This window comes from Eurytemora carolleeae, unplaced genomic scaffold (genome assembly GCF_000591075.1).
Source record: "Eurytemora carolleeae unplaced genomic scaffold, Eaff_2.0 scaffold315, whole genome shotgun sequence".
NCBI lineage: Eukaryota > Metazoa > Arthropoda > Copepoda > Calanoida > Temoridae > Eurytemora > Eurytemora carolleeae.
In genome coordinates, this window is record NW_019396843.1 from 118,469 (window position 1) to 139,828 (window position 21,360).

A 21,360-nucleotide genomic window follows, 5' to 3' on the forward strand; every position below is an offset into this window, starting at 1 on the left:
GAAGGCACAGACCAGCTGGACAAACTGGGTAACCAGCATTATTAGACCCATCACTACGTCTAACTGAGTCAACCTTAACAATCAATCATTTATGAATCCACTCAGCTTCGCGCCCCTCATAAAAAATAAACTAAAAATTCATACGTTTGTGAGTATGAACTCGAAGGGGTATGGTTGAACAAAACATTGGTCATCAAAAGGCAAGTTTTTTTCTCAACCCAGTTAAATACTTTTTACCAAAAAATACATCAATTTAGTGATTATTTATTTTCTCCGATTCAGGAATATCAAAAAAAAAATTTAACATTTGAAGAAACCCCCCGCCTACCTGTACTGCCAGAATGTGAAGTATGCTACGAAGTACTGAGACGGAACTGTTAAAACAAGAATTCGAAAAATAACATTGAGACTCATTCCAAGATCCTCAACCTAACAAGTATTATAATTAAAGGGACGTGAAATTTTCATGCAAAGATGATATGCCCGATTTACACCAGGATACCTTAAAGTTTGTATGATCAAGTAACATTTTTAGTAACTTGTACTTTATTTAGGCTTCTTTCAGGGTTGTTTATTAGTATCCAATAAACGTCAAAACATGGAGACCAATCGGACTTAAAAGTTTGCAGGGACCTCACATGACCCAAAAAAGGTTATTGAACGGCCAAAATCTAAAGTTTGCATAAAAAATTGGAGGTCACAAAAAGAAAGAAAAAATAAAAACAAGAATCGTCATAAAAGCTTAAAATGCTTATTTGTATATTCACACCTGGGAAATATACAGCCTGCCAGACTCTATCACCCCTAGGATCACCAGAAGGAATAAATCGTTCCAGAACTCAAAACTTTGGCTGCTCTCTACCAGAAGGAACTTGAGGAACAAGAAGAGGAACTCCATTCCGAAGTAGAGTCCAAAATAATACATATTGAGGTAGAGGAGGATTTCAAAGGTCAAGAGTTTGTTCATCTTGAAACGGTAACTATTATCCTTTTAGTTGGATTAGATTTCAAAACTCGTTTTGGGTTTCTTTGACAGTTTATAGCAAATTATGTTCTATTTCTTAAACCACTGTCTCCCATTTTTCTGAAAGTATTTACAAGTAAAGAATAAGGTTTAAGTTTAAAACAAGAATTTTTTATAAAATGTCAATATCGAGTTACTGCTTCTTACTTCTCCTCTCGTCTAAGATAACGCTGTATTAAGCGAAGTATGTTTGAAAGTTCAATTTTTTCGAATAATCTTATGAGAATTTAACTGAAAGGACTGACGTTGTCATCTAAAGAGGGGTAAACCCGATTCACAGCGGTACCTTTATTTGATAAATAATGTGGAATACATCGTCGTTTTTATAGGCTTGGCAAGTCCTCCCACAGATTCCTCCATTTAGTAACAACAAGCCAAAGCTTCGAAGGGTAACGTTGTGAATTGGACATGCTACTCTGCAAAAACTACATCTAAAGTCCTCTTAAATTGCGAAACTTCCATTTTTAATATCTCTAGATGAATACAGTATTTTTCCTGTTTATAATGAGAGGTCCAAGATTATCTCCGCACCCCTTGTTATACTTTCCGTGGGATCCGTCACACAGAGGAAACTTTGCAGATTGCCAACACCGACAGTAAACAGTTCGCTTTCCTACAATCATAATATTTACATTTCACAGAGAAAACCAGAGAAGGGGGAATATGATCGTCTTCTTCGTTCAATCTTTTATTTGGAGATGTGGCTCTGAATTTCAATGTATTTAAAACGTGCCCTCACCCTGGGATCAGAACGTTCATGCAAACCTCCAGATTTATTCAATGCCTCTTTGATGTTCCGTTTTGGTCATGGGAAAAAAAAAACAAAAAAAAAAACAAAAAAGCCCACTGACAGGCGGTTTTTTTTTAAATGGGTTTTTAGGGGGCTGGTTTTTTTGCCAACCCTGTCGGAGGTAGGATTTAATGCATAGGGTTTAACTACTGCTAGTTTCTCATTATTTTTGTCCACAGAAGTTATAAAAAGAACAAATAAGTAAACCTACCTAAATCTTCAAGGTCTACAGTGTCCACAACCTTAGAAGACTCGAGCTTGTATCTCGTATTTAATCTAAAACCAATAATTATGAACAACGAAAATTTATAACAATGTATTTATAATATATTTATAAGATTAAAGCAGCACAGAAAATATATTGATCGAGGTTCAGTGTACTGAGTACAGCAGGCAAGCTGGGCAAAACTATTGTACAATTTTAGAAAAATTAAGGTTGTTTGTCTACGTATTCTTAAAAACAAGCTATTTTTCCAGTGCTTCCGTAGTTTACTCTCTTATTTTTTGTTTGCAAAATACCTACTAATATATGATCTAAATATATGCAAATTCGAAGTTTAAAACAAACCCATGCAGTCTCTGCAGTATGTGTACTGTATGAACCCTACTTCCTCTTTTGAACAGAGGTTTCGTGAGATGAGTTGACGAAGTGTCTATGCTTGTTTATGAATTAAATAAAGGGTCTTAAACATAATTTTAATTGAACAATTTAAAGAGTGGTAAGTCCCATTCACAACGATACCCTGAAAAGCAATATGTCTGATTAAGTGTAAATAATATATCCAAACTTTATATTTTTTATAAAGGCGTCTCTGTGAACATTACTTGCGTATTACTGCTACAGGAAAACTATGAAATTAATTACTCCCAAGCTAATTTCCTGAAAAAAAACGAATTTTAGAACCCCCCCCCCCCCCAACGAGGTTATAGTGTGTAGAGTAATGATGTACGCTAATCCTTGACTAATTGTATAGGCCATCAACCATACCGAGAGAACTATCATCCCCCCTGACCTCCCTCCCACTGTAAATTTTGTAGATGCATCTCATAGGTGACACATGGAAATAATAGGTCATTTGACCTCAGCGCCTGTCCCCCTTGATTGTACTAACCCCAGCGCTCGGCCCCCTAGCCTTTCCCAGTCGCAGCACCCGGCCCAGAAATCGTCTTAACCCAGCCTTACCCAAAAAAATACAAAATACATCAAAATACTTTTGCTGAAAATTAGTTGGTAATGTAACAAAATTAATTTAATAATTGACAGGTCAAAAATCGTATGCTAGATCGGACCCCAGTTATCCTACGCTTTTTCAGATAAAGTTTAGAGCGTACCGTTGTGAATCGGTCATGTGCCCAGTTATATACAAGGTCTCTTGAAATAACGCCTACCTGCAGTCCTCAATTAATAATAAAATTCACCTTGTTGCACTCGGTACTTCTAGTTTATCTCGGGTTTCATACAAATCTGATCTTTTCTGTTTACTAATCGGTATTTGTCCTCTGGTTCAAAATAATAATAAGCATTTGTGTATAAAACAGGAAACCCCAAACCTTCAGGAAGATCAGTTCAAAACCTGGGATAGTCGGTTACCTGCTCTTTTTCACATTTAATCTACAGATCTCTCGTTAGAATGCAATTTAAAGTAAATTCATAAGATTCTCTCTATACGAATTATTTCAGAAATGAAATGAAGGTCGGATTGAAACTTGAAAGTTTAGCGCTTGGGACGGAGTCGGATCGAACTGCGCATGAACCTAAATAATGCACCGTAACTTTCTAGTAGAATCAATAATCAACAATCAATTAATAAACTTGCGTTACATCAACAGAACTAATGTTCATGATGGCAATATTGTTCAACCAGGCTATAACAATAGAGAAACAGAAAAAGATCAGCAATGAACAAAGGCTGTTATCGTAAGTTATCAGGGACTTTTCATGAATTATGTATTATTATTTCCTGACGGATTCCAAGAAGTCCAGATCAATATCAGCGTAAACTATCGATTCTTTCTCATCCGTGGAAGAAACTACTTCACCCCAGGGACTATATAAGAATGGAAATATTTTTGTATAACGCAGAAAGCAGTGAAATAAATGTTGTCGTATTTTTTCAGCATTTGTTTAGTATAGTTCGTAATTATTATTGTTAGCTGCAGTTAATTTAAAACAAAATTGTTAAAATATCAGAGCACGTTTTTACGAAGCAATCTGCTAAAAGCAACAAAAGCCTTGACATTCTTTGTAAAACAAAATAAGACGACAATAACCATTAATCACTACTGTTCTGATTATCACTGTGCTTAATTGTACCTTATAACTGTAAAATTTACTCAGTAGTTACTCTCAAACAATAATGCATTCTTTACAAACCGAAGCTCATTAAAAGTCACGTTTTTAGGTAGTCATAACTTTAAAATTTACCCTGATACAGTGTGACCCATGAAACTGTGGAAGGGTGGAATAGGAAGACGACTTTAGTACAATGAACATGAATCACAGAAATTAAAGCAGTATACACGGACCCATTTCACTTAATAAAGTTGATTTTCGAGTAACTATTTGCTTCAAAACAAAGTCAAATACAGATAAGATTTACTATTCCACAGTTTTATTAGTCCCAGTGTAAACATCAACAAAAACAAAATCTATTAATTCTTATTTCAAGTCACATCCTTTGTCTAAGTCTTATTGACGGAGATACCATTTTTCTTGCAGAAATTTGATAGTTCAAAACTCCTCGGCCAAAAATTAAATTATTAAGGCTGAAATTCTCCGCTAGAAAATAAGGATATCTCCGTCATCATTGATCAGACAATGGATTAACGGATCCATTGTGAACCTGCCATCTCAATCTACAATCGCATGGTCACTTAAAATGTCTTAAAATGAGTTCCTTCACTACAAACGAGACAGGAGGAGTGGGTAAAATCTTTAATTTCACCGGTACAACTTTGTGACCTTATAGCTTCTCTATCTGTGATTTTACGTATAAGTATAAGAAAAACTATTTTTTTTGGTTACATATTAAATTCAAAACATTTTTATTCTTCTCAACAGCTCTTCAACTAAAGGAATTATGATTAAATACATAAAAGATTTCAATCTTTTATGTAATTCCTTTAGTTTAACGTGCCTTGAGGAATAATGTATACAGTGTGTGTACCAATAAACCTGGGAGTTAAGTGAATTTTGACCGCATCTGTCCTTTATTTAATGCCTGCATTCGGGATCTACAAAATGTGATCTGCCATTTTTGTACAACCTTTTTCATAAACTCTGTCATTTATAAACCTTCGAAAAATCACAGACAATTTAAGCGGCGTCTCTAAATTCCCATTTTTATTGGAACACCCTGTATTCCACAGACTAACCTGATAATAGATGAGTGTCCCCAAGCTATATATTCTGAAGAGGTATCTCGGGCTGGGCTTGGCGTGGCTACATAAACCTACAAAAACAAATGTTTTTTTATGCTTTCGAAAAAAGACAATTAAAAGTTTCGGGAGGAACTAAGAGATCTAATTGCGGTTGTTAATTTTTCATATTATTTCCTAAAGCCATAACTCATAAATGATTTTTGCAGACAAAATCAGTTGGAATTAAATATTCTTAAATGTGATAGTCGGGTATGAAGATTTAACGTGTGGGGAAAAAGACAAGTTTTCTATTTATTCTCGATGAAAAAATATTTTTTTTCTCTAAACACAATTTTCAAATTTCCTTTTTCCTTCTTGTGCTCTCTCAAAAGTCCTAATTCTAAAAATCTCAGATAATCCCCCCCTCCCCCTAACCTCTCTCTCCAAAGAGGAGATAATTCTGATAAATATCTACCCTTTATATACATTCTAATCTTTTTAGCCAAACCTGGTTATCTAAAGCTCGGCCTCTCCCCAAAAGTTCCCAGTGTGCAGGACCTGCAAATTAAAATAAATCTCAGTTCAGGACTTTTAAATGGACAGAGTCAGATAAACTCATTCTCTTCTAGAGGACCAATGATCGATAAGCTAATAAGAATAACAGATTAACCCCATTTTGTCCATTCAAAAAATTACACCTCAGCAGATAAATAAAAAAATCTAAAAATGGGAATAAAAAGAAAAACTTGAAAAGTTCACTGAGCAGATAAAGAAAGTCTCGGGGATTGACATATCAAAGATAAATCTGTTATGTAAACAATGATCAAGGTTCGAAATCGAATCCATGGGGCAAGATCCGAATTCGAATCCAAGGTGCAAAATATACAAAAAAAAACCTATTGTTTTTAAAACACAAATCCGTACTATTTGAGAGATTGTTAAAACACTTAGATATCTCTTTAAATCAGGGGAAAAAAGAAAGAAGAAAAAATGTGGCCTCAGAAAACAAAATCAGTGAAAAAAACTTTCGGGTCCAGATCCTAAGCACTGTTTTGGAAACGCTGACAGGTATAGAAAGCCTGAGCTAAAAACTTTAGTTAAGAAGAAAATCAAGTGTCCACACTCCACAATGAATACAGAGATTTAGCATTTGAGAAAAAGTGTAGTGTTGTTAATCGTTTTGGATACTTTTAGAAAAAAATTCAATAACACTTCCTAGATTTCAGAACTGTATGTATGTTAAAAGTTTACATTAAACTTTGCCACATTTTTTACCTAAAAAAAAAATTTAAAAAATGATCCCAAAATATTGGTTACAACATGTTCTTTTTTGCATCATTTTTGGATCGTTTTTGGGTCGTTTCTTACATTTATCTTCTGCCGAGGTCAAAATTAGACATTCATGAAAGAAAGCAAATGTTAACAATAAAAAAAAATCAAACGACAAACAATGAATGGTTTACCAGTTGTCATATTAAATGCTCCAGGGTAGACAAGAAGCTTGCAGCCTTTATCCCGGTACACCTGAGCTAACTCAGCAAACCTAGGATTAGATAAATCAATCAATGACAGCACAATGCAATACTTATAGTGCATGCCGATTGCCGATTGTTGGTCATTCTCATCTATAAGTATTAATTATTCATTAAAAACCAATTAGGAGAATTATTTCAGATCAGGGGGAGAGACAATTTCTCAAGAAAATATCACACTTTAAATAAATGAAGTCAAAGAGCAAATTGATCTTAAAATTAAATGAATTATCAATATCAATGGAACAATAAGGAAAATATAAATAAATCAGAATTATTTATTCCATCACTAAATCTGAGTACAAATGCCAATTTATTTGATAATACATGAAATAGAAAACAATAAATCCAAGTTAATAATTATGTCAAAAATGTCTCAAAAAGATACTCAACAATGAAAAAATAAATACTTTCCAACAAGAAAAGTAAAATAAAAGTTTACCTAATGTCGTAGCAGATACCTACTCCAATCTAAAATAAAAATATGTATGATCAAAATTTCATTTTGTAAGTTTGTTATTGAATCGTTTTACCTTTACCTTTACCTTATGTCTAGGTAAAAATTTGACAGTAAGAGAAATGCAAAGCAAAGTATAGAATAAACAATTTAGAAAACATTTGTTTTTCTTACTCGTTGACAAATTTTTACCCTACAAAAATATAGGCAAAAAAAACGAACCAACTGAATGCACATCGCTTATTGTAGATTATTAATATTTCAAACTTTTAATTCTGCTTGCCAAAATAGAAATATCAAAGGTCTACACCATCCTATAACAAAAATTTAAGGAATACAGTCCTAACTTAAAATATTGGTCTCTTTAAATTGTTGAAACAGGGAATCAAGGGCCCCATCCACTCTACCTTGCACCAGGGAGTATCAAAGGTTGTGAAGGTGTTTCCAGGGCTCAATGCATCCGATTCTTTAAATGTAATTTTTCCCGGTACATCTAAACAATTCTTTAAGTTTTCCCGGTACATCTCAACAATGATTTAAGTTTTCCCGGTACATCTAAACAATAATTTGAGTTTTCCCGGTACATCTAAACAATAATTTAAGTTTTCCTGGATCATCTAAACAATAATTTAAGTTTTCCCGGTACATTTAAACAATAATTTAAGTTTTCCTGGTACATCTAAACAATAACTTATGTTTTCCTGGTATATTTAAACAATAATTTAAGTTTTCCTGGTACATCCAAACAATAATTTAAGTTTTCCCGGTACATCTTAACAATAATTTGAGTTTTCCCGGTACATTTAAAGAATTAATGGAAGTTTTCCCAGTACATCTAAACAATAATTTGAGATTTTTCGGTACATTTAAACAAAAATTAAGAGGTTTTACGGTATATCAATGAATAAAGCGTTTTCTTGGTTTATTTTAACATATTGAGTTTTACTTTTAACAATAAATCGAAACAAAAATTAATTAAAACAATAATTCGATCAAAAATAAATCTTATAATAATATTGAAATAAATAAAAACCAGAACAATTAACCTATATCAAAAAGATGGATTTTCCTGTGTACAACCAGCAAATTCCCTTCAGGACACCAAACTATAACAAAATCTGTTTTGTTTGAGATTTCAAAAAACTTTATTTTCTTTTTATATCTAAGAGATATTCTGCTGTTTTGTTGACAATAGACGAAAGTAAACCGTCCAGCTTTTTCAACATTGATACTATGGTAAAAAAAAAGGTAAAAAAAGGGAATATAAAAAAATGTATTTAATAAAATGTTTGTTTATTTTAAAAACTCTAATGGTAATTTTAAGTGACACTATCCTTAAAAGTTACTTGCCCCTTTCCACAATGGTAGTGAAACCTTAATCTGAGAAACAGTATTCGTTTTTTTAAAGAAATTAAATGAACATTATCAAATTTAAGGAACGAAAAAAAACAATTTCTCAATCATTTGTTCTGAAAAAACGGTTAAAAATGTCTAAGTGTGAGTCTGGTATATGATTGGTCTCTTGAAAATGTGTAGACAGTCCTTTTAAATCATAATAAAAGTCATTAACCTGTTGAAGTATTGTAAAGTTTACCCTCTGAGGTTTCAGGAATAGATCCTCCAATCAAATAAACTTTACAAGCTCTGAAAATAAAAAATTTTAAAACAGAATTCAATAATCGCTTAAAAAGTTAGTTTACAAATACAGTCAATCACTTCCAACTGCCACCTTCTTAAAAAAATATTTATGCTGAAGTAGTTTTACATATATTTAATTAATTAATGTTTAGTTAATAATTGTTATGATTTATTTTTACTGCAGAAAATATATCAATTGATTTGATTTGATTTGAATAACATGGAAATGGAGCAGGAATCAACATGATTCGCACTGTTTCTAAACCATGTTTTCTATTTGATGGTGGTCTTTTTGGCAGAGATCTGGGGGAGCCTTTGAATTACAAAACTTCAAGGCATTTAGTCAACTTTATTTTATTGAATTATAGCGCTTTCTATCCGACCCCAAGTTTGACACCCCCCTCGCCTACCTCTTAAATTCACCAAAAACTATTCAATAAATAAACCAAGCATCAAATTGGTGTAAAGAAAGATGCATTATCTAGTTCTTATTTTGTTTTCACAATAAGGGCCCCTAAATTCTTTTACTTCTATCTGCACCACTTCAGAACTACATCCTACAGGTGGACAGAATGAGCTAGATGAATACATCCCGATCCCGGCTCTTCATATCTCACAGCTAGCTCATCAAAATCCAAGAACTCGAAATCATAATTTATTATTTCTGGACTCTTTTCTTTTACTTTACTTTATGTGTCTCATTCTTTGACTTGTACAAATTACAATAATTTCGTCACAAACGTCGTTAGTAATTATATATGAAGGATTTAAGACGGGTTTGAGGACGTTACTGAACCAAGGGTTCATCTAGAGATTTTTTGGCAGGTGTAAGATTTCTCTTTGTGGCATATTTAGCAGATTTTAGGAACTAACATAGCTAATTTGTGGTAGATTTTAATCTAACATAGCTATTTTGTGACAGATTTGATGAACGACTCAAATAGTATTTGTGGCAGACATAGTGACTTACTTCCTTGGAATATATGTTATTTGTAGCAGATTTAGACTCAAATAGCTATTTTGTGGCAGATTTTAAACTAACATAGATCTTTTGTGGCAGATTTTAATGGACGACTGAAATAGTATTTGTGGCAGACATTAGTGACTTAATTCCTTGGACTAAGATGTTATTTGTGGCAGATTTTAGAGGCTCACATAGATATTTTGTGGCAGATTTAATGAACTCAAATATTATTTGTGGCAGATTTAAGGGTACACTGTACAATACACTGTACAATATTCACTCAGAGTAATTATTTTGAAAAATGAAGGAAGGAGGGTGAAAAATTGGTTATTTTTTATTACTTTTTACGCCCCCCCCCCCCCCAAAAAAAAAAAAATATTATCTGTTTTTCACATTCAGTGATAGAAAAAATGTTATCATACTATTAGAAAAAATAATGTTTTAAGAGGGTGGGAATGTTATTTTAAAGAAAATATATATATTCCTAAATCCTTTCAGAGTCTTTACCTAGCAGTCTCACTTAAAAGTTTTGAGCTTGGTCCATCAGGAATAGATTCAGAGTAATCTTGAAAGTATTTCGTACCGTATGGACTATTGAAACATTCTAAAATAAAAATAATGTAAATTCAAGAATATGGCCAACCCCCCCCCCCCCCTTCATCGACCCCTTCACTTGAGCAAAAATACCAAAAACTGAAAACTATATTTCTAGTATTTCAAGGTTATTTTATAAAACATTTTGAAAAATTCCGACTTTGAGGTGTTGAGGTTTTATTTTCTAATAATTCCAGGAACATATGGCTGAAAGACAAAAATAAAGACATACATATATAAATATGACATAACGACGATTTTGGAAATGCCACGAGCAACGCCGAGCATTTGAGCTAGTCTGTCCCATTATAACTCAGAAACCCCTTGACAGATTTCCCTAAAATTATGATTGGGGAACTCGGGAGAACCAAGGAAATGTTCTGGTTTCGGGTTTCTATGTTGAATGTGTCGACTTTCATAACTAACATTTAGTTTCCAGGTAAAACGGCGGGAGTAAAAATGAGTATCCTGGGAAACGCTGGGTTCCCAAAATAGTATGGTATATTTAAGGACCTGGTAAAGAAATGACGTGCGCCCCGTTTTGAGCCGCTTCAGATATTTTAAGAGCCGCGCGCTTTATATTCTCTGTCTTGTTGCTGCCTAAAATAAAATATCATACATACAATATTCTTTCCTTGCAATTAGAGAATTTCAATTCTGATCAATCACCGGTCAAAAGCAATAATTTTTCAATAATTTTAGTAGGCCCTGGTCAACAAAATCATTTAGAAAGTTTTTTAACGAAAATTTATCTAACAATTATTTTATTAAAACAAAATTTAAAAACACTGTTATTCAAAAATCTCTCGTATGACTGAAAAAAAAACTTTATACAGTGAATTCCCATAAAATCGCGGAATAGGAAAACGATTTTAGGCAATCATATTTGTTTATGATGTACACTGAATTCTGTGCAATTTCTAAAATTCATTTCAACTATTTGAGTCTGACAGTCATCTTTCTATTCCACGGTTTTAAGGTTCATCCTGTAGCAATTTTTTACCCAGTGCTATACTTTATAACATGATCAATTTTAACAAGTTTGGGGGGGCTTAGGTATCGGTGGAGAAAAATATTGAAAAACTAAAAAATGGCAACTTCAAAGAAGAAAGTAGTTTTTGATACCAACTGCTAGTTGAATAAGAGCTAGTTTAAACTTGTTAGCAACTCCTGCAGCTGTCATGTTTACACTTTTGTTTTCTAAAACAGAGATTTTTTAAAAACATTAAATAAACAATTATTAAAATATACTCTAAGAAACTTGTAAGTTATGCATTCAAATTTGTTCACTTCAATTTATTTTATGTCTTAAACAATATTTAACAAGGATTCAATCATTTTTAAAAATTTTTAACTTAGTTTATGTTATTTAAGATCCACAATGATGTGGGACACCCTTTAAGTTGATTAAAAATACACAGGGTGTCCGACGCGCCCAGCCACCTAGCTTCTGCCCTAGCCACGGCGCTCGGTCCCATAGCGGCGCTGTCCTTTCATAATATATCAATAACAAAAAATGATAAAATGCTAATTTCCTAGAGAACGATTTTTGAACCCCTCGCCCCCCCCCCCCCCCTAACAATTTTGTTCATGAATAAAGTTAGACATATAGCTGCAACGCGCGGCCCCCTAGCCTGTCCTATCCGCAGCGATCGGTCCAGAAATTGTCTTGGCCTAACCCTAACCCTAAAATAATGAAAAATCAATATAATAATTTTGCTGAAAATTAGTTAGTCATGTACAAAATTGATAGGAGGGGTGGGGAGGGGGCCGGGTCCAAAAAATGTATACTAGGACGGACCCCCATGCTCCTTGTCATAAAAAAAATTGATGGGGGGCAGGGGGGGGCCGAAAATCGTTCGATAAGATAGACACAATAAAATGATAGAATATATTAGACATTCTAAAATAAATTATTGTAGAACAAACAGATTAGAGGTATGCTTCCCATCAAAGTTTTTAAAAAAAGTTGTATACATTTTTTTTCTTCTTAAAATGAACTTAATTTTACAATTACAACCAATTCAGAGAGAAAACAAGTAATGATAACTTTATGTTTAGAAGAAATTTTTTATTAATCCTGTATTACACTTAGAACCATGCTAAGCAATATGTTTGATTTTCCAACGCTTGCAAAATTATTCGATAAATAAGATATACTATTGTTGATTTATTTTGATATTGAATAAAGTTGTTAAGAAGATTTTCCAACGTAACCTTTGATTTTTCAACTTGCTAAAAATATTATAATTATAAGTCTTTATTGGGTCTAGGCGATACATGTAATTATTATGAATTATTATCATTATAATCACAGACTATCGTATAGATTTATTCATTTACTCGTATTTAAGATACGATATAACGAGTGTTACATAGTGAAGAATGAAAAAATGAATAGAACCAAAAAAATTAAAAAATTAAGGCATAGTCTGCAAAAAAAAATATTTTTAAACGTACTTTAAGGCGGCAGTAAAACAATCAACAAAAATCAAATTTAGGAACAACTTCTAAGCCATAGAAAAATGGATCTGAGTATTGTAATTATATGATTTTATGAGATCCAGGCAAATTAGGCATAAATGTTTAAATAGTGAAGTTCAAGAAAAATTCAAAAAATGAACGTTTCACCAGAAAGAAAATTAGTGTCATCTGGTTCCTGGTTATATTACATGGTAATTTCCTAGAGAACGATTTCTGCCCCATAATACAAAATAACTTTAAATTAAAGGTCATGTAAAAAATTGATAGGAGGGGGGGGCCGGGGGGTCCAGAAATCGTAAACTAGGACGGACCCTATTACGTACATATGTTAACATCTTATAAAGTACCGGGAGGCATTTAACAGATTCAACAAGTTTTAGTACGATAAGATTTATACTCAGATAAAGTCTATTTTGAGGCAGGTTATTATCTGAGTATTTAAATTTTATGGTTTATGAGATCTTTGCGAAGAATGGTTTTCTGATAAGCCAAGTTTGAGATTAATATATATTTGACAAATATATTTGCTGATGGAAGAAAACAGAATAGAATATAACATAAAATAAACAACTCTCAATATTTTCAAATTAGCATACGACCAAAGAGAAAAGAAATATAGTCTCTGAATTTTGCTAAAAATAATAATAATATTATTAGTATGAGCGCAATTGCTCCGTATTCTTCAGACCTTGGGATTGTGTTTAAGCGGCCGCTTCACTCTCCACAAAAGTAAGCTTTAAACACAACAGTCAACATAAGACAATTTTCGGACTGCGCGATGCGGCTAGGACAGACTAAGGGACCAAGCGCCGCGGCTAGGACAGGCTAGGGGGCCGAACGCCGCGACTAGAACTGAATCTCTGTCTGTCTTATAATTCATTGCGGCATGCGCACGTAACTAACTCTAGCCGCTGCCTAATGAAGTGTATAAACCCATTTTCAAAATTTCAATGTTACTTTAATTATTTAATAGTAGCCTCATGGGTACTGGAATATGGTATCGCTACGAGGCTCGCGCACGAATGAAAGGTCGATACGGTACGGGGGGGGGGGAAGATCTGTACCCTCTGACGTCATACTTTTAAAATAGGTTTGCGGTATTATGCGCAATCGAAACAAATTGCGGGCTGCGGCATTGTTTTCATTTGTTTAAGATAGTACCCATGCATTTGTTTGAAATACCTACGTTCAGTTAAAGTTTATAGTTTTAAGATGTTTCTTGAAATCCGACATGCAATGTTATTTAGATTAGGGGTGGGGGCTGGTGGAGGGGCTAACTTGCGTTGCAGAAATAGAATTTTATTTTGTTGCACAATGGATTTTTAACTACTCCAATTTCCCCGAAAAATGAATTAGTTTGACATAAACATAAAAGTTCCGGAAGGACACAAAAATCACTGTGCGCGATGCGTTCTGACAAGTATTTTGGAGGTTATGGCTAAGAAACTGATTTATTTTTATTAAATTTAAGATTTTCAGGACGAACGACTTTTTTTGTTTTGATACTTTGCCCATTTATAAAAATTACATTAATTGCAGATTGAGCCGGCATTTTGCTTTTTTAGGGTCCGTCCCAGAGAACGATTTTCGGACCCCCCTGCCCCCCCCCCCCTCCTATCAATTTTGTACATGACCACTTTTTCAAAAATTTTCAATTAAATTATTATTTATCAAGGGTTAGCTTAGGTTAAGACACTTTCTGGGCCTCGAGCGCTGCAGCCACGGGTTAGGTTAAGTTAAGATACTTTCTGGGCCGAGCGCTGCGGCTTGGACAGGCTAGGTGGCCGAGCGCTGCAGTCACATGTTTTACATTCATGTACAAAATTGATACGGGGGGGGGGGTCCAAAAATTGTTCTCTAGGAAAATAACCTTTTTCAAAGTCCGTTATGGTCAAACTCGTCATTCTCGTATAAAATCAATGTTTTTTTGGGCTGTACGTTGCCGAACTTGTTTTTTTGTCCTAGCCGCAGCGCTCAGCCCAGAAATGAGCATTAGTCCATCAATCATTAGTCTAATCGGTTCTATGCCCTTTTGGTTAAAATTTAAATGTTCAATTTTTCAGAGTTCACAATGCCACGGAAGTGTGCAGTCGAAGGTTGCACGAATATCCATGTATTACATTGTTGTAAAAGTGAGGAACAGTTCATGCTATGGAAACAAACAATTAACTATACTGGGAAAGTTTCAAAGCAATATTTCAGAATTTGCAGTAAACATTTTTCTGAAAACCAGACCCAGCGTGATTTCCAATATGAGTTGCTTGGCCTTCCAGTTCGACAGATTTTGCTCCCGAATGCTCTTCCTGACAAATATCTACACATAGCAGAGAACAATAATACATGTACTGAAGAGGATACATGTACTGTAGAGGATACATGTACTGTAGAGGATACATGTACTGTAGAGGATACATGTACTGTAGAGGATACATGTACTGTAGAGGATACATGTACTGTAGAGAATACATGTACTGTAGAGGATACATCTATTGTAGAGGAAACCTGTACTGTAGAGAATACATCTATTGTAGAGGAAACATGTACTGTTTATATAAAGGAAGAAGATGTAAAGGTTGAGATAAGTGAACCTAATCAAGGTAAGATACTGAAATAAAATTTAATTATTAAATTTCCTTGCATTGAAAATTTTCCGTATCACTCTAGACAAAATAGATACATCTGAATATTACGTTTTACCGTGAATCGATGATCAAGAAAGAGGAGATCTTGAAAATTAATCTGTAATTTTCTCCTCTCGTCCTCTCATAGGTATCTTTAAAGAATTGGAAATCCTTTAAAATGTTTTGATTATTTACAAAGGAAAAATAACACTTTGAAAATATGCTTATCTACAGAAATGCAAAAATTGTACAACTAAAGTCCCTTTAAGTTCCAAGATTTATTTCTTTATTGTAGAGGAGACATGTACCGTATATGTACAAGAAGGAGAAATTAAGAAGGAAGAGATCAAAGAAGAAAATGTTTTTATCAAAGAGGAATTACCCTCCCCTTCTACTGAAGAAGATACTTGTACTGTATATATAAAGGAAGAAGATGATGAGATGGAAAATACGGAGATTAAAGGTAATGATAAAGTATTTATTTATTTATTATGACTGCCTGGTTACTCGAATGCTTTCCAGGTATCTACTCGTCCCACCACTCCATCTTATGCCTTCTTAGGCAAGTTCTGTTTTAGTGACTAAGCATGACATATGCTATGAAAAGTGTTATGCGCAAGTAGAGGTAGCGTGAGCCGGAGTAACCTACCGCTCCCCCCCACACTGCTGAAAATGAACCATCAGGTTTCAAGTCAAAACATCAATTTTTTTTTCGGAATTTATTAATATGCAGGCTTTTGAGTTATAGTCTAAGTTTTCAGAAAAGGCCACCTAGGGAATTTTAATTAAATCCATTTAAAGAATTATAGAAATAAAGTTCTTTTTTAAGTCTAAACTCAATCGTAACTGTAGGTTCAAAGATGAATCAAGATATTCTGTGTTTTTTGCGATATTTTTAGAACCGTTGAAGGCAGGTCCCCAAATTTTGTGAATTTTCCTCAATGTTTCAACAAAAAAATCAAAGCCTTAAGTGAACTGTATAATTGCCCAATTACTGCCTAAAAAGACTTTTTCAAGCAAATCGGTAAAAATTACATCAAAAAACTTTTTCGGGCCGAATTTTGACAGTCAGACAGTTGAGTTAGGGTTTTGATTTTTTTGCTACAATAAGTTTCATGACTGGAATTTGGAGACCATGTTATATACCGTTAAAAAAATATCGTCAAAAAAACCAGAAGAAGCAGATACATGTCTTGAAATGAAATTTTTGTTTAATTTAAGACCTGTGAATGCACTTGAATCCTACAATTTATCAAAAATTGATTTGTTCAAAATTCCCTAGGATGCATTTTCTGAAAATTGAGAATATAACTTTTTAGGTTTAGGTGTTTTGACTTGAAACCTGATGGTTCATTTTCAGCAGTGTNTCCTACCTATTGGTCTAAGATTTCTCTCAAACAACAATAGTATAATGTTATATCAAATGATTTTTCTCTATTCGTGGTTATGAATCCTTACGGTGTCGTAGTAAAGATTGGGTCGAAAACTAATCTCTGATCAGGATTAGGCGGTAAACTTATCTCGTACATCTTACTATCTTACTACTTACGTACTTATTAACTTATAGAGAAGCTTCATTATTTTCTAAAATTTTCAGTAATTCATAATTATATAAATGTATATTTTAGGTGAAATAGATCTAAAAGAAGAGAATCCCTTTCTTGTTGGATCAACGATAACCAAGAAGAGGAAACTTGAAGAAGTGAGATATCCATGTTATAAATGTGATTATTCTGCTACAAAACGAAGTCATCTCACAGAACATATTGAGAATAAACATAAAGGACTGCGGTTTCCTTGTGATCAATGTGAATACGCTGCTACTTCCCGAGGTAATCTAAAAAAACATATTGAAAGTAAGCATGAAGGAATTAGGTATCCTTGTGATAGATGCGAGTATTCTGCTACAATGCAAAATCATCTCAGAGAACACATTAAGTTAAAACACGATAAAGTGAGATATCCTTGTGATAAATGTGATTACAGTGCAACTACAGAAAGATATCTTAAAACACATACCGAAACTAAACATGAAGGTGTGAGATATTCTTGTGATTTATGTGAATATGTTGCAACATATCCAGTTAGTCTAAGAAAACATATTGAGAATAAGCATGAAGGAGTTAGGTATCCTTGTGATAGATGTGAGTTTTCTGCCAACAGCCAAATTCAACTCAGACAACATATTGAAAACAAACATGAAGGAGTAAGATATCAATGCGACAAATGTGAATATTCAGCAAATACACAAAATCGTCTCAGAGAACACATTAAAATTAAACATGAAGGAGTAAGATATAAATGTATTGAATGTGAATACGCTGCAACTACAGCAGGGGATCTTAGAAAACACACTAAAAGTAAACATGAGGGCGTGAGATATCCTTGTGATAAATGTGGATACGCTGCAACTGGACTTAATCATCTTAAAAGACATAAAGAATATAAACACGAAGGAGTGACATATCCTTGTGATAAATGTGAATACACCGCAACATGCCGAGATTATCTTAGTAAGCATATCAAGAGTAAGCATGAAGGAGTAAGGTATCCTTGTGATAAATGTGAGTATTCTGCAACCACCGAAATTCAACTCAGACAACATATTAAGAATAAACACGAAAAAGTACAATATCCTTGTGATAAATGTGAATATTCTGCTACAAAGCCAAGTTATCTCAGAGAACATATTAAGAATAAACACGAAGGAGTAAGATATCCTTGTGATAAATGTGAATACGCTGCAACTACACCTTCACATCTTAAAAGACATACCGTAAATAAACACTGAGGAGTGAGATATTCTTGGGATGAATATGATTTCCTAAAACCTAGAATGATCATTTTAGCTTAGGATCATCATTTTAGGAAAGTTAGCATAGTCTCTTAAAAGAAAGGATTGTCAAAACCTTTTCTTGATATTTTATCTGCAGAATGACCAGCCTGCCATTTTTAAAGCCAATTTTTCGTATGCGCTCATCTGGAATTTTAATTTTTGAGCGATCAAAAAACCTAAATAAAGAAATATTAAAATCTTTATACAATAATTGTCTACATACTTATGTTTAAAATATATCCTTCCTACAATTTTCCAATCTAGATAAAAGGTTAGAGTTTAAAATGTTTAGATTTTTCTTTTGTTAACTTTTTTATCAGTTTAAACTTAGTGCATAATAAAGAATCTTTAAGTTTGTTTGAACAATATTAAAATCAGAGGATCTTTAACTTTTTAGAATAATAATACATAATCACACAAGGACTTACGTTGGCAACATCCAGGCTAGACTTCTCCTGTTCAATGTTGACTTTCTTTGAAGATTTCCTTGTCTAGTTGAGTCCTTGATCCTTGATTTGTTGAGTCCTTGATCCTTGATTTGTTGAGTCCTTGATCCTTGATCCGTTTACGATGGATCCCGAATCCTCGATTAGGACCTTTGATCAGTTCTCATTATCACTCTTCACCTGCACGACCTGCACAGTTTTTTAATGTTTTAATTTATGCCTTTTTTGGATTATGCTCAAGTATTAATGCTCAAATTTACGCTATTTTATCTATGTTTATAAAAGTTATTTAGACCTTTAAGGTTAGAAGAATGTCCAAAACTTATGCCGATTATCCTTGCATAATCACTCTGAAGCATTAATATTTCAAATATTTAAAAGAATAAAGCAAGCTTTTACTTTCAGTTTTAATATTGTGATTGATGAATCACAAAGGGGTCTTCAAAGTTCCAAGAGCTCATCAGTGTCTGGTTGTTTTATCACATGTTTCTGTTCACTTCACTTTAACATGGGGTTTATTATTTTTACAAGGATTGTCTCCAAGAAACTGGTTTTTGGTTGGTGTACTGTTTATTGATGAGCCAGTTATGAGCCATGATGAGACGAGGGGGGGAGTCCAGAGTTTCTCAAATAGTAATCACCGCCACCCAAATCTGTTTTGCGGCAAGCGCGCTCCTCAATTGGTAATCTCCACCACCTCAAATAGTAATCAATAATTTGAAAATTTAGTTTAAGTCAATACAGATGCCATAAAACCCCGATAGATGTCGAAAATTGTGTTAAAAGTGCATTAAATTCAAATCACAGAAAACAAAATTTTACAGTGATTACTAATTAAGGTGGTGGAGATTACCAATTGAGGAGCGCGCTTGCCGCGAAACAGATTTGGGTGGCGGTGATTACTATTTGAGAAACTCTGGACTCCCCCCCTCATGAGAAAGGGGCTGCCGATCACAGCAGTGTTGACTGGAATGTTTTGTTTGATCCAACCCAGTCCAATTCAGGACTTAGTCCTGCTTACTATATACTTTAAGTATTAGTTTTTAATTTTAAATTAATCATAATAGCTCAAAAGACATATGGAGTGTAAGCAAAAATAAGTGAGATATCCTTGTGATAAATTTGAATTCTTTCAATCAACCTCACTGAGTTTTATTGTCTAGGGATTTAGGCTTATCAAAATCATTTTTCAATATGTTTCCTTTTGTTTCCATTACCTATTCAAATTAAAATACTAAATAGACATTTATTTCAATCTGTTTTGATCCAGTTAATTAAATATTTTGTGTTTCTGTTTTTAGGAAAACATTATTGATTCTATCCAAGTATTTACAAACGTTGAAGCAGATTAAAAAGAATCAAATAAAGGGACAAACTGTAAAACTAATCAACAAATATGTATTTTAAAGTTTTTTTTTCCAAAAAGAAAACAGATTTTCAAACTAAAACTAATTCTTTTAAAAATGGGCTCGAAGGGTGTTTCGTTCTCTATTTTCACCTTACTGTTAAATGTTGTTTTTTAAGCCACCATTTTCTCCGTTTGATTGTAAAGCTTATAATTTCCCGAATTTTTATTTTAAATTGATTGATTTTTCTGAGATTTCTAAATAAAAATGAAACTATAGAATATGTAATATAATTGTTCAACCATGGTAACAAATCAGGAAAGTGTTTGAATTTCATTCAATTGACCCAAATACTTTCTAAGTAATTGTTTCAGAGAGAATGGTCGGAAATATGAGAAAAGAAGAAATGAAAGTAGAGAATATTGAGAGTAAAGGGACAGACCGTCTATGTAAGGTAGTTGAACTGAGTATGCAGTGTTGTGGACAAGTTCTCTAGGATTTATTTGAGACACATAAAACTTGTTAAAGATCTGTAAATCCTGAGTTTGAGCGCAAAGTCGACGTTCAAAATCGTACCTTTACGTAGATAAATTTTCAAAATAGTTTTTTTTTTAATTATTAAATTACGACGGACAAAATTGTCAACAAAATTCTACAGTAAACTAATTAGTTGTTTAGGAACGGGTTGAGAAAATAAAAATTAATCTTATCATCAAAATTAAGTAATGTTATTTAATTGTTAGTTTCTATAATCTCTCATTATGCACAAAGATTTTCTGGAATTTTTATTGAAAAGACGACATTTGAAGAATTTGTAGATATCTGCGAATAAATTCATAGAAAATAAGAAATTTAATATAATTTGATGAAATTGATTCTAGCATTGTTTTATTGACAAATTTCTTTTGAGAGATATGCTCCTAAACATCTAATTAGTTTACTGTATAATTTTTACTTTATTTTCGTCGTCGTTATTTAAAAATGAAAAAAACCGATTCTGATAACGTACCCACTCAAATTCATGATTTTGAACGTCGACCATGCATTTAAACTCAGTAATTATACATCGTGGAAACGTTTTATATGTCTCAAATGAATCCTAAAGAATTTGCCCATAACACTGCATACTCAGTTTAACTACTTTACATTGCCGGTCTGCCCCTTTAAAGAAGTAATCCTTCCATCCTCTAATGTGAAGGATATATGTACTGTAGAGGATACATGTACTGTAGAGAATACATGTACTGTAGAGAATACATGTACTGGAA

General features: G+C 33.2%; 2 protein-coding genes across 2 annotated transcripts; one reads left to right on the forward strand and one right to left on the reverse strand.

Annotated features, from left to right (window-relative positions):
* Positions 1 to 1,079: 1,079 nt before the first annotated feature.
* On the reverse strand, positions 1,080 to 11,559 carry LOC111709308 (omega-amidase NIT2). Its single transcript, XM_023482941.1, has 15 exons — positions 11,485 to 11,559; positions 10,873 to 10,959; positions 10,273 to 10,369; positions 8,734 to 8,807; positions 8,210 to 8,269; positions 7,571 to 7,656; positions 7,149 to 7,177; positions 6,638 to 6,717; positions 5,683 to 5,732; positions 5,190 to 5,266; positions 3,776 to 3,862; positions 3,234 to 3,314; positions 2,026 to 2,090; positions 1,520 to 1,637; positions 1,080 to 1,183 (listed from the first exon to the last, which is right to left on the reverse strand). The coding sequence occupies exons 1-15, from the start codon at positions 11,540 to 11,542 to the stop codon at positions 1,168 to 1,170; spliced, it is 1,065 nt and encodes a 354-aa protein (XP_023338709.1). The 5' UTR covers positions 11,543 to 11,559; the 3' UTR covers positions 1,080 to 1,167.
* A 3,158-nt stretch (positions 11,560 to 14,717) lies between these two features.
* LOC111709304 (zinc finger protein 431) lies at positions 14,718 to 18,501 on the forward strand. Its single transcript, XM_023482934.1, has 3 exons — positions 14,718 to 15,440; positions 15,760 to 15,927; positions 17,093 to 18,501. Exons 1-3 carry the CDS (start codon positions 14,891 to 14,893, stop codon positions 18,253 to 18,255), a joined length of 1,881 nt encoding a protein of 626 aa, XP_023338702.1. The 5' UTR covers positions 14,718 to 14,890; the 3' UTR covers positions 18,256 to 18,501.
* Positions 18,502 to 21,360: the final 2,859 nt, after the last annotated feature.